The 12,509-nt window shown below is 42.3% G+C and overlaps 2 protein-coding genes across 4 annotated transcripts in view; one reads left to right on the plus strand and one right to left on the minus strand.

Moving 5' to 3' along the window:
* The window catches only part of SLC31A1 (solute carrier family 31 member 1), a 40,801-nt gene extending 38,454 nt beyond the window's left edge, over window positions 1-2,347 (minus strand). The window contains exon 1 of the mRNA XM_027034861.2: window positions 2,006-2,347. The gene's annotated coding sequence lies outside the window, so the exon portion shown is untranslated. The remainder of the gene's footprint in view (window positions 1-2,005) is intronic.
* The window catches only part of FKBP15 (FKBP prolyl isomerase family member 15), a 55,090-nt gene continuing 44,924 nt past the window's right edge, over window positions 2,344-12,509 (plus strand). For all 3 annotated transcript variants that reach the window (XM_015075977.3, XM_015075986.3, XM_053204764.1), the window contains exons 1-2: window positions 2,344-2,496; window positions 9,077-9,192. In XM_015075977.3, coding sequence (XP_014931463.1) covers window positions 2,444-2,496; window positions 9,077-9,192 — 169 coding nt within the window. In that variant the 5' untranslated portion in view covers window positions 2,344-2,443. The remainder of the gene's footprint in view (window positions 2,497-9,076; window positions 9,193-12,509) is intronic.

Here is a 12,509-nt window from a genome sequence, read left to right on the forward strand (position 1 = left end):
CCTTCTGCCCTCCCCCACTAGCCATCTTTCTTTCTCTCTCAAAATAAATAAATATTAAAAAAGAAATAAAACACTATTCTGATGTTTCAGTGCTGGAATGACAATGATCAGTACGAGGAAGAGGAATTAGAAAGAGCTTAGTAAATTACTTATGCATTTCATTCTTTCTTTCCCTGAGAGATAGCCAAGTTCATATTCTAAACAGAGTTATGGCAAAGGGTTCCAGTTCTAGTGCTTAGGTTCCAGTGGCATCATTGTTTTCACACTGTCAGCCTTCACTGTTCTAACCATCTTAATCTTTAAAATAAACACAGGAAGCAGACCACAGCCCCATCCCTCAGTTTAACAAAGGAATCCTAACAAAAATTAGTAACACATAATATTTCTAGCTATTCTATTTCCCTCTTTCCCCTCCCCTAGAGCTTTAAACAATAGTAAAATCATCTTCAATTACCAAAAGAGACGAAGCAACCCTGACTGTTCATAGCTAGTACAACATATCTATCTTTCTGGAAGGCAAGAGTCATTGCTGGGCTCACTGGGTCCCACGTGCAAAAAATCCTAAGAGCATAAGTTAAGGAATGGGAACAAGGATGAATTCCATTACTCACTGTAACAAAGAATAAGAAACCATTATTGCCAAGAGGGTACAGTACCGTGTGGCACAGGTGACCTCAAGATGAATAAAACTGTCCCTGCCCTTGAGGAGCTCACACTTTAGTACAAGTACACAAACTATAATAAAAAGCAGAACCAGGGAAGTACCAAGAGGTGGGAAGTTCTCTAGGAGGTGAATTACTATCAATCACTTCACTTCAGTATCATGTTAACAGACTAAAACTTTCAGGTAAGGGACACCGGTTATACTAAACTGTTCGGGAGAAGCCCTGAGTGAAAGAGATCTATGGAAATGGATGCTATGCTACAGAGGCATCTGGATGGCTCAGTCAGTTAAGCGTCTAGACTGTTGGTCTTGGCCCAGGTCATATCTCAGTTCTTGAGTTTCAGCCCTGCATTGGGCTTTGCGCTGACAGTGTGGAGCCTGCTTGGGATTCTCTTTGTCCCTCCTGCGCTCTCTCTCTCAGAATAAACTTAAAAAAACTGTTTAAGAAACGGACGCTACATTATCTGCTTATCTACACCTTGGCTAAATCAGGCCTACCCAGAGATGGTTTCAGTAACTCTACCAGGTTAGTCAAAGAAACACTTACATAAGATACAGAGAAGGTGGAAACTGAAGAAAGAGAAGTCCCCAACAACTGATGTTGACTTAGGTCTGTGGCAAGAAGACGAAGCAAAACCCAGACCAAGACTGGGACTGGGATTTTTGCACTTCTAAAGTTTTCTCCTTTCCAACACTCACCCCCAGAATATCCCAGCTCTTCTGCACCTCACTTGCATCGAGAGGGGAATTCTCTGAAGATGTATGCCTCAGTCCAGCAATGAGCACTCTGTAAAGGTGCACAGTGCTTAAAACCTGATAAGGTTCTTGCTCACCCATCAGCTTGCTAACTCCTGAACCAAGAGAGGAGGAGGGATCCAGCCCCAGTCTGCCTGCCCTTTACTCTGTGTGACCTAGGACTAGTCATCCAAGGGCTTATTACTCCGTTTCCCTATTGCAAATTCTGGGATTATGAGGGGATTGGGATTGAATTCGATGACCTCTGAGGTCTAAAAGCTTCTTGACCAGCCGGCACATGGAATTAGTGGACAAATAGCCCGTTGAATAAACAGTGAGGTCGGCCACAGGGCACAAGCGATAGGGACGTCAAGCCCGTTTTATAGACGGGGAAAGTGAGGCACCGAACACCCTGCCCCAAGGTCACTCTCCCTATGTCACTGTGGGGCCTGACCGAAAGCGCAGTTCTCCAGTCTGCCAGTCTCGGGCCCTTTCTCCTTTCGCAGAGCAGATTAGAGTCGCATGGAGGGTCCTTGTCCGGGAGGCGAAAGGGCTGTTCCTGTGCCAAAGGTGGGAGAGGGCGGGGGGGGGGGGTGGGTTGCTTACCTTCCAGATCCAGTCTTGCCACCGGCACCTCCCTCTTGGAACCTTAACCCGTCACCAATCGCACGACTCTTCGGAAGCCCCCTCCACTTATGCCCGGCTCGACGTGTCCACGACAGCCACCAAGGCCGCGGATTCCTGCCCCTGCCCCGCCCCCTGCCTCGTTGGCCAATCCCTGCGCAGGATTTTGGAGCTCCCGCGAATTTCACCGCCTCTGCAGGCTGGAGAAGCTTTACGTCACGGGCGCGCGTGCCTGCGAGGCCCTCCCATTTGCCTTTCCCCCACCTTCTCCAGCCCCTAGGCCCCTCCCAGCCGATCAACCGTGCGAGAGTTCGTCCTGCCGGAAAGCAGCACGCCGCCGCGGCATTTCACGACGTCAGCGGGGAAAGGCCCCGAAAACCTTCCGACTTCCCCCCCTGCGGCTGGGTGAAAGGCACCGCGATGTTCGGTGCGGGAGACGAAGACGACACCGACTTCCTCTCGCCGAGCGGCGGGTGAGTGACTGAGAAGCGTGGGACCGAGGGCGTGGCTGAGAGAACCGGGCAAATGGTTGGAGGGGTCGCTCTCAGACTTCTTCCCTACTTCCGGGTCCAGACCCCTGCCACATTCCGGTGCTCTACAGGTTTCAGAATCCCGGCAGAGTTCGAAACTGCGCTGTTATCTGTCCACCTCGATTCTGGACCCGGCATGTCCCCTGGCACTCAGTATGGCCCTAGGGTTCGCCTTTTGCTTTGTGGGTCAGTTTCTCCTTCTGTGAAGTGGATTGCTGATGAGAACATCTGCCTCAGGGTTTTTATAGGAGTCAGTTGAGGTCGATATGACACTTTCTGTTCCCCGGGGACAAGGCAGTGACACTTCAGAATTGGCCCTTCTGGGTCAGCTGCAGCATCCTTCAAGGCCCAGCTCAGATGGCACCTTTTGGTCCTTTCGCTACAGACCCAAGCAGAATGCATTGCTTTCTCTTCCTTATTCCCACAGCTAGGCTGATTACCTCCATCCTTGCAACACCGAACCTATTAGATTATGAGCCCTGACGGAACAGGGACTGCTTAGGTCGTTCATCTGTGTCTAGCGCTCAGCACTGTACGTAGTGTGTGCTCCGTGAGTGCCTGTTGAATGAATGATAGTTGTGAAATTGCACTCTAGAGCTTAAAACCAGTATAAGAGACTGCGGTTGCTATTCCCTGTCCCCAGTCATTGTGTCTGTTAGCCTGGGGCACAAGTCTTCACGTGGCAGGATTTTGTCTGTTCTGATAATCAGTTTAGCCTTTTCCCTCAGGTTGTGTCAGTAGACCACTTGACCTTTGAAAGTGAGCTGCCAGTCCTGATCCTTGAAGAGCCTTTTTTGAACACATGTTTAACAAATTTAAGAATGTACAGAGAATGATGAATACATCAACATACACCCCTCATCTTACTGACTACTAACAGATTAAGCGTCTGTGCCTGCTCTCAAGATGCTTCTACTCCTGTTGGAGAGTTCAGTACAAGAATGACCATAAAATGACTCTGGCTGTCTTGGTCTTCCATAGGATCTTTTGACTTACACTGTGACTGAATTTGTATTACCTGCTCTTAAGTCCTTTCTTCACCCTCACCACCCCATTCCACCCTGCTTTCACTTTGGATGGCCGGCATCCACTGAGTTCCACTTTGGGTTCTTTCAGTTCCTCAGTTATTTTAAGAGTTAAGCAATGCTTTGAGGGGCGCGTAGGTGGCTCAGTTGGTTAAGCGTCCAAGTTCGGCTCATGTCATGATCTCATGGTCCGTGAGTTCAAGCCCTGCATCAGGCTCTGCTGACAGCTAGGATCCTGGAACTTGCTTCAGAATCTGTTTCTCCCTCCGTGCCCCTTCCCTGCTCGCGCTCTGTCCATCTCTCTCACTTTCTCTCAAAATAAATAAACATTAAAAAAAAAAAAGAGTTAAGCAATGCTTTGGTTCCTTTTTCCCTATTCTACCTAAAACACTAAAATTGCTACATAGCCCAGCCAGTTGCTGTTGACATAGTCAGCTTTTTGATTTAGGCCTAACTCACCTATTTAAAACAAAAAAACCCATTAGATGAGCTAGCAATTAGATCCAGTTAAAAAATAACAAGATGAACCCAATTTAAAAGAGCAAAAGATTTGAATAGATATTTCTCCAAAGAAGATGTACAAATTGACAATAAGTATGTCAGAAGATGCTCAACATCATTAGTTAATTAGGGAAATACAAATCAAAATCACAACAAGATACCACTAAGACAATAATGGGCCGGTAAGCATGTAGGGAAATCAGAACTAAATATGGGGAGAACTTAACTTTGCATGGTAGTGAGTTACTGTAAATATGGCCATGCAAGCTGAAACTGTACAAAGCAAGCTTAATAATCAATGGGAAAGATTATAATTGTTTCACAGCCCTTAAAATTTTTGGTTGAAACAAACTGTTGGTACATTGAGATTTAGTGTTTTATTTCTTTTTAAAAAAAAACTTATCAAGAAAAAAAGTCAAGTGCTTGCCTTCTCTTTGTATAACTTATGATATGGAGTGAGCATTTTTTCTGTTTTGGGAAGTTGTCATGTTTCTAAGTTTGGATCAGCTTCTGATATTTTATCCTTTGTGTTTTCAATGTTGTAAAATACTTGTAAGAGTTCCTTTAATGTGAAGTTTTTTGCCTTGTCATTTCTTCCAGGACATTTGTCATAACCACTTACTTATATTGATGTTTGCCTTCATTAAATTCCTCTGACTCTATATCTAGAGTCTCTCAAACAGCAGTGGTATCAATTCCTCAGTTTACATTTCTTCTATAACTTCATTTATATATGACCCAAATTTCACTTCCAGCATTATCATGTTAGTTTCTGTGCTATACTTTTATCTTTGTTGGCCAATTCCCTCTTTTGAGTATCTATTTTTGTAAAATGTCACATAAGCTTATCACTGGGAGACAAGACAGCACATGCTTTGCTCTCTGTCTCTTGAACTGGAAAACAGGTGTGCAATATCCAATCACCAACAGACTGAAAGAAATGACACTCTTGGTCACTGATCATACGTGTGTCTGTCGTGTAGTGATCTGTGGACTGAAGAGCTAGCTGCAAAGTTTGCACTTTATGCATTTACTTACAGTTAATATACCTTTATAAGTGAAATTTGCACTGTGCTGTTGAGGGACGGGTATTAGTTTAATTAAGACATACTAACTGAAGATGCTGCATGTAGGAACTGTGTAAGCTGAGGGCTTCTTGTAGTAGAGCAGCAACTTCCATAAAGCAAAACTACAAGATATAAAAGGACAAATAGACACATTAATAAAGAAGACTGTAACAAACATCTCCCAAACCTAGAATAAGTGGATAAAAAAACTAGTAAGGATATATTTTTTAAAAGAGGAAAAGAGCCTTTTGAATCAGTATTTAAAAAAAACTTTTTTTTAATATTTTATTTATTTTTTTAAATTTTATTATTTTTTTAAATGCTTATTTATTTTTGAAGGAGAGAGAGACAGGGTGTGAGTCGGGGAGGGGCAGAGAGCGAGGGAGACACAGAATGTGAAGCAGGCTCCAGGCTCTGAGCTGTCAGCACAGAGCCCAATGCGGCGCTCGAATCCATGAGCTGTGAGATCATGACCTGAGCTGAAGTCGGACATTCAACCGACTGAGCCACCCAGGCGCCCTTAAGATTTTATTTTTAAGTAATCTTTACACCCAAAGTGGGGCTCAAACTCCTAACCTCGAGATCAAGAGTCACATGCTCTACCAACTGAGCCAGCCAGGTGCCCCTATAAGAGATACTTTAAATTCACATTCTTCACTAGGTGAAAATATTGGGGAGAAGTCTATAAACGAATGTTAGAGCTCCCAACTTTTATGCAGCGAGCAGTCTGCTACTGACTGAAAATGACAGGATAAAAACAGTCATGTGCTCTTTTCCAGATTGCTGGCCGGAGATAGTTCTTGGTGGCTCAGCTGTGCTGCTTTTCTGAGTAGGCCCATCAAGGACATGAAACATTTTAGTTCTGGGCATTTATCTATGCTCTTAAACGTAGACAGCAGCTAACTGAATGATAAAAGACTTAGTAAACAAAGTTGTACATATAACTTATTTTTATTCCCAGTAATAACCAGAAAAACCAAATCAAATTTAAGATTGAGAATATCATAAGTTTTCCCAGCAGCTTCTGATTTATCTATTCCTTCTTTGTTTTTTCCTGAGGAAATAGAACATATGACAGTGGGTGTTGTAGTTGCTTTCCACTTCCTCTTATAACTGTAATTTGCTGTAAATATACTTGCTTATTAATTTTCATGTATTTTGACTTGCCTTGATTCCATTTAGGATATTCAGGCCTGGTAGAAGCGGGAGCATTAGTGTCTTGGATGGCTGTCAAGATGATTGATAATCTGTGTTCCAGTTTCCAGGCCTCTTCAAACCCATGCTTAACCCAGAAGTAGTAATCAGGAAGCTTGCCTTTTTTTTTTTTTTTTTTTTTTTTTTTTTTTGGCTCTTTTCCTACCATGGTGACTTTGAAGTGAAGAAATGTGTGTCTGCTTAAGTGTATGGTACTTCTCTTCATCCAATACAGATAGGAATAAGGCACAATTCTTGCCCCTAGGAAACTCCCAGTTTAGTAGTGCAATAAAACCAATCCAGTAATAATCACAAAGCATTTTTAAGAGGCCAGTTACGTAAAAATACTTGTTTTTATGTAATACATGTTTTAGACTATATAAAAGGTATATGTAGGCAAATCTGATTAGCATAGTAATGAGAAGTCACCAGTGTAGAGGTAGAAAAAAGAGAAATCTAGGGGCACCTGGGTGGCTCCATTGGTTAAGCATCCAACGTTGGCTCAGGTCATGATCTTGCGGTTTGTGAGTTCGAGCTCCACATTGAACTCTGTGCTGACAGCTCAGAGCCTGGAGCCTGCTTCAGAGTCTGTGGCTCCCTCTTTCTCTGCCCCTCCCCTGCTCGTACTCTCTCAAAAATAAATAAACATTAAAAAAATGCATAAAAAAAGATAAATATGGAACTTGATTATCAGAAAGTATTTTAGGTTCTGTAAAGGATACAGAAAAGTCTAGATTCTAATGTTGATTCTGCCCCCAGTGAGGAGTGTAACCTTAGACAAATCACTTCTCGTCTTTGGTTCTCCATACCCCAGTCTATTAAATATTAGGCTTGCCCTAGGTGATCTTTGAGACCTTTTCCAGTTCTATATTTTTGTATTTATGCTAATAGCATTTTATAGTTACAAGTCAGTTTGTGCCCTGATTGAGCATGCTTTCTCCCTTACAGGGGTATCTGAGTTCAAATTACATTTTATTTTATTTTATTTTATTTTATTTTATTTTATTTTATTTTATTTTTATTATTATTATTATTTTTAATGTTTACTTATTTTTGAGACAGAGAGAGACAGAGCATGAGCAGGGGAGGGGCAGAGGGAGAGAGGGAGACACAGAATCTGAAACAGGCTCCAGGCTCTGAGCTGTCAGCACAGAGCCCGACGCGGGGCTCGAACTCATGAACTGTGAGATCATGACCTGAGCCAAAGTCGGACGCTTAACCGACTGAGCCACCCAGGCGCCCCTCAAATTACATTTTAAATATATATATTTTTTAAGTTTATTTATTTATTCTTGAGACAGAAAGGTGGGGGAAGGGCAGAGAGGAAGAGAGAACCCAAGCAGGTTCCATGCTAACAGCGCAGAGCCCGACATGGGACTTGAACCCACGAACCCTGAGATCATAACCGAAATGAAGAGTCAGACACTTAACTGACAGCCACCCAGGTGCTCCTCAAGCAACATTTTTAGGTAACAGGAAATATGCACATATATCTAAAATACATACTCTATGCCAGGTACCAAACTAAGTATAAATATACATTATCATATTTTCTTCTCCCCACCGGTCAATTAGGTGGTTTTTACTATTATACCCATTTTACACATGGAAAATTAAGGGTCAGAGAGGTGAGTTGCCCAGGATCACATAACTATAAAGTGAAAGAGCCTAGATTTGAAATCAGGCAATCAGATTTCTACTAGACTGCCATGTGCCCATTATTATTATTGTAAAAGTAGGTGTTTGATGCCATAGTTCATAAAAGAAATACTTTAACAACAAAAGATCCCTTTTTATTAAAATATATTAATATAGTATAACTGCTGTGTGTTACTGTTTTTGATGAGAAAAGAAAAGGAGTATGAAACTAAGGCTAGATAAAGACTTTGGCAACTAAATGCATTGGCCAGCATTTATTTTTAAAACGTAATTAGTGCCATGATGACTTCCCATAATTATAAACATAGACTCAAGTCCAGAGTTAGCAAGCCCATTCTTGCTACCAGAGAGAAATGTGTACATTTGAGAATACTTTAGAAGTAGAAAAAATAATAATTTACAAGAAACTTATGCCCTTAAGTCTATATAGAGTTTATCTAAGAAAATTAATAGAAAATAAAATGGATTTGAAAGATAATTGGGTTGACCTGGCTTTTGGATTGGTTTTGCAGTCATCAAGGCCGGCCTTTAGAGCATCTATGGAAACATAGTTTACATGACATTTCTGTCTTTCCCTTGAAAAAAACATACCTGCAAAATTAAAACAGCAAATCCAATACCCATACTAAAGATAACAAGGACATTCTTTTCTTGTCACTTATTTGTGCATAAACTCTTCTATGTTAACTAGGAGTAAGTATGGAGTACAATTTTATTTCAGTGTAATAAATTAGTAAAAGGTAGGAAACTATGACTTGCTAAAGGCAAGAATTTATGGTTTGAAGAGACCACAGAGAGCATCTAGACCAATCACCTCAATTTACATACAGAGAAACTGAGGTCCAAAAAGAAGAAATGCCTTGATCAAAGTCCTGAGGACAGGCAAGGTCAGCTGATGCTGTTCAGATCAGAAATACAATCTTGATTTTGAAGACACTTCGCTGTCACTTCCAGTATTGAATGGTGGGATATACATTCAAGGAGGTATTCGTTCAAAGTTGGAGGTGAGCAGCTTTCATAATGATTCCGGGTTTGAGATATGTCAAATGAAATGTCATTTTCATTTTCTACTAACAGTGCCAGATTGGCCTCTCTTTTTGGCCTGGATCAGGCATCTGCTGGCCACGGAAATGAATTCTTCCAGTACACAGCCCCAAAGCAGCCTAAGAAAGGCCAGGGAACAGCAGCAACAGGTAAGTTATGAGGTTACGATTGGCCTCTAACAGGTTAGTTGGAAGGATGAACAGCCTTCCAAAAGTGACATGCCTCAATCAGTCTGACCAAGCTCACTGCCAGTGGTGCATTCTCTCTCTAAGCTCTGAGATCGAATTCCAGCAGCTAGACAGAGTGTGTCCTTTGTCGGAAGTTAATGGAGGGAGGTCTCAGGCAAACTCTTTTACCTCCTGTGAACAGCACTCTCTAAAACTGCCTGAGGCACTCTAATGTGCCTGAGGCACGGTCCAATGTTTTGGCGAAAAGGAAGAGCTGCTTTTCACTTCTTTTACCTGGATAGGTTAGATGTATCCTGACAGTGAATTTTTCCCAATTAGACAGTGATGCTCAGTGCTATATCCCCCGTACCCTTCATCGTGATGGAGACGCATTGAATGAACATTTGTTGAATGAAAGGAGAGAAAAGGGCAACTAATATTTCTAAAATGCCTGCTGTGTGTCTGGTCTCAGATGCTTTACATAGATTGCCTTGTTTATTTATCTCAACAGTGCTGTGAAATAGGTAAGACTACCCCCAGTTTAGAGGCTCAGAGAGGTTTAGGGACTCCATCAAGGTCCTACAGCAGTAAGTGACATAATTGAAATTTGAACCCTAACCTGATTCACTCCAAAGCTCTTCCTCTATACTTTGCTTTGAGTAAGAACCTGAAGAGGAATGAAGGACCAATAGAAATAACCCTAAGCAGAACAGATGGTAAGGGACATTAAATTAAGTGTTTCCTGAATGAAGATGAAAGTATTGAGTGCCTTTTACATACTAGGCACAATGCTGGCACTGAGGGTGTTGTTGGGATATTGAGGGTTTTGAAGAATTGCAACGGATATCATATGGCCCATAAGCCTAAACTATTTACTGTTTGGCCCTGTACAGAAAATGTTTGCTGACCTCTGCTCTAAATCTGACCTGTCACTTTTAGCATCTTTGGTGTAGATTTCTGGTCCTGTTCTCCAAGCCATCACCTGGCCAGATTTCTAGTAGGCTATGCCTCTATATTTCCTCTGGCATATCTCTTCATCAACAGTGTGATTCTGACTCAATTTAAAGTGGTTGAGTTAATGGATGTGGATTAAAATAAACAACCCCAGTCCCCACCCAATGAGGTAACTTGATTTTGTTTTAATCAGAAAACAACAACTATGAGCTAATTACACTTTTAAAGGGAAATTATAGAGGCATTTCAGCTTAAAAATTACCTACACAGTCATATGCAGGCACTTACAAAAATAAAGTAGCAAGACAGGAGACCCTGTCTGTTCAAGGGATATTTGTATAAGAAGTCTTTGTGGGGAAGGTGGCTGCAATACAGTTCTTGAGTCTCTTCAGATCTGAATGGAAAAACATCAGATACAAAAGACAAACCTATGGATAACATTTACAACAACACCCGTTGAAAAGGTATCTTCATGAATATCCCAAAATATAAGAAGGTCTGGACAAGCCATAAGGCAGTGTAGTATCAGCATTTGCGTGGGAGCATACAGGGTAGTGGTGGGGTATCTCCATCAGAAAATGGGAGAACCCCAAGTAGCCACCAAATGTTCTTGGAAAATATGGCAGGCCAAGCTGAAACTGGAAGGCGTTTTGCCCACTCTAATTGTGGCTAAGTACAAGGGGTTGATAACGGGGACTGGAAGAGCTAGAGTAGTCTCACTCCTATGAGCTATTTTTTTTCTTTTTCTTTTTAGAAGTAGGCTCCATGCCCAGCATGGGGCTTGAACTCATGACCCTGAGATCAAGAGTCACAGTCTCTACCAACTGAGCCAGCCAGGTGCCCTGCTCCTATGAACTTTTGAAACTCACCCCCTAGTGTGGCCTTCCAGGACAGGCCCCCACACTGAAAAGAACCTTCTGGGAGTGGAATTAAAATTGAAGAAGATAGGGATATATTAGAAGTGAAGAAGAGAAGATCCAAATAAAAGTAGGGATGGGGTGGGGCGCCTGGGTGGCTCACTTGGTGAAGTGGTCACATTGGGCTCAGATCATGATCTCACAGTTTATGAATTCAAGCCCTGCATCAGACTCAGTCCCAACAGCTCAGAGCCTGGAGCCTGCTTCAGATTCTGTGTCTTCTTCTCCCTGCTCCTTCCCCACTCGTGCTCTGTCTCTCTCTCTCGTTCAAAAATAAATACCCCCCCCCAAAAAAATTAGAAAAAAAAAAAAAAAGTGTAGGGATGAGGCACCTGGGTGACTCGGTTGAGCCTTCTACTCTTGATTTCAACTCAGGTCATGTCCCAGGGTTGTGAGATTGAGCCCTGAGTCAGGCTCCACACTGAGTATGGAGCCTGCTTGAGATTTTCTGTCTGTCTCTCTCCCCATCTCCCTCTCCCTCTCTTTCTCCCCCCTCCCCTTCCCCTCCCCCTCCCTCTCCTCCTCTGCCCCTCTCCCCACTTGTGCTCTCTCTCTCTCTCAAATTAAAAAATAATATGGCACAAAAACAGACACTCAGATCAATGGAACAGAATAGAGAACCCAGAAATGGACGCACAAATGTATGGCCAACTAATCTTTGACAAAGAAGAAAAGAATATCCAATGGAATAAAGACAGTCTTTTCAGCAAGTGGTGCTGGGAAAATTGGACAGCAACTTGCAGAAGAATGCCTGGACCACTTTCTTACACATACACAAAAATAAACTCAAAATGGATGAAAGACCTAAATGTAACGCAGGAAGCCATCAAAATCCTCGAGGAGAAAGCAGGCAAAAACCTCTTTGACCTTGGTCACGGCAACTTCTTACTCAACACGTCTCCAGAGGCAAGGGAAACAAAAGCAAAAATGAACTATTGGGACCTCATCAAAATAAAAAGCTTCTGCATGGCGAAGGAAACAATTAGCACAACTAAAAGGCAACCAACGGAATGGGAGAAGATATCTGCAAACAACATATTAGATAAAGGGTTAGTATCCAAAATCTGTAAAGAACTTATCAAACCCGACACGCAAAAAACAAATAATCCAGTGAAGAAATGGGCAAAAGACATGAATAGACACTTCTCCAGTGAAGACATCCAGATGGCCAACGACACATGAAAAAATGCTCAACATCACTCATCATCAGGGAAATACAAATCAAAACCACAAAGAGATACCTGTCAGAATGGCTAACATTAACAATTCAGGCAACAACAGATGTTGGCAAGGATGTGGAGAAAAAGGATCTCTTTTGAATTGTTGGTGGGAATGCAAGCTGGTGCAGCCTCTCTGGAAAACAGTATGGAGGTTCCCCAAAAAACTAAAAATAGAACTACCCTTCAACCCAGCAATTGCACTACTAGG

This window comes from Acinonyx jubatus, chromosome D4, assembly GCF_027475565.1.
Source record: "Acinonyx jubatus isolate Ajub_Pintada_27869175 chromosome D4, VMU_Ajub_asm_v1.0, whole genome shotgun sequence".
Classification (NCBI taxonomy): domain Eukaryota; kingdom Metazoa; phylum Chordata; class Mammalia; order Carnivora; family Felidae; genus Acinonyx; species Acinonyx jubatus.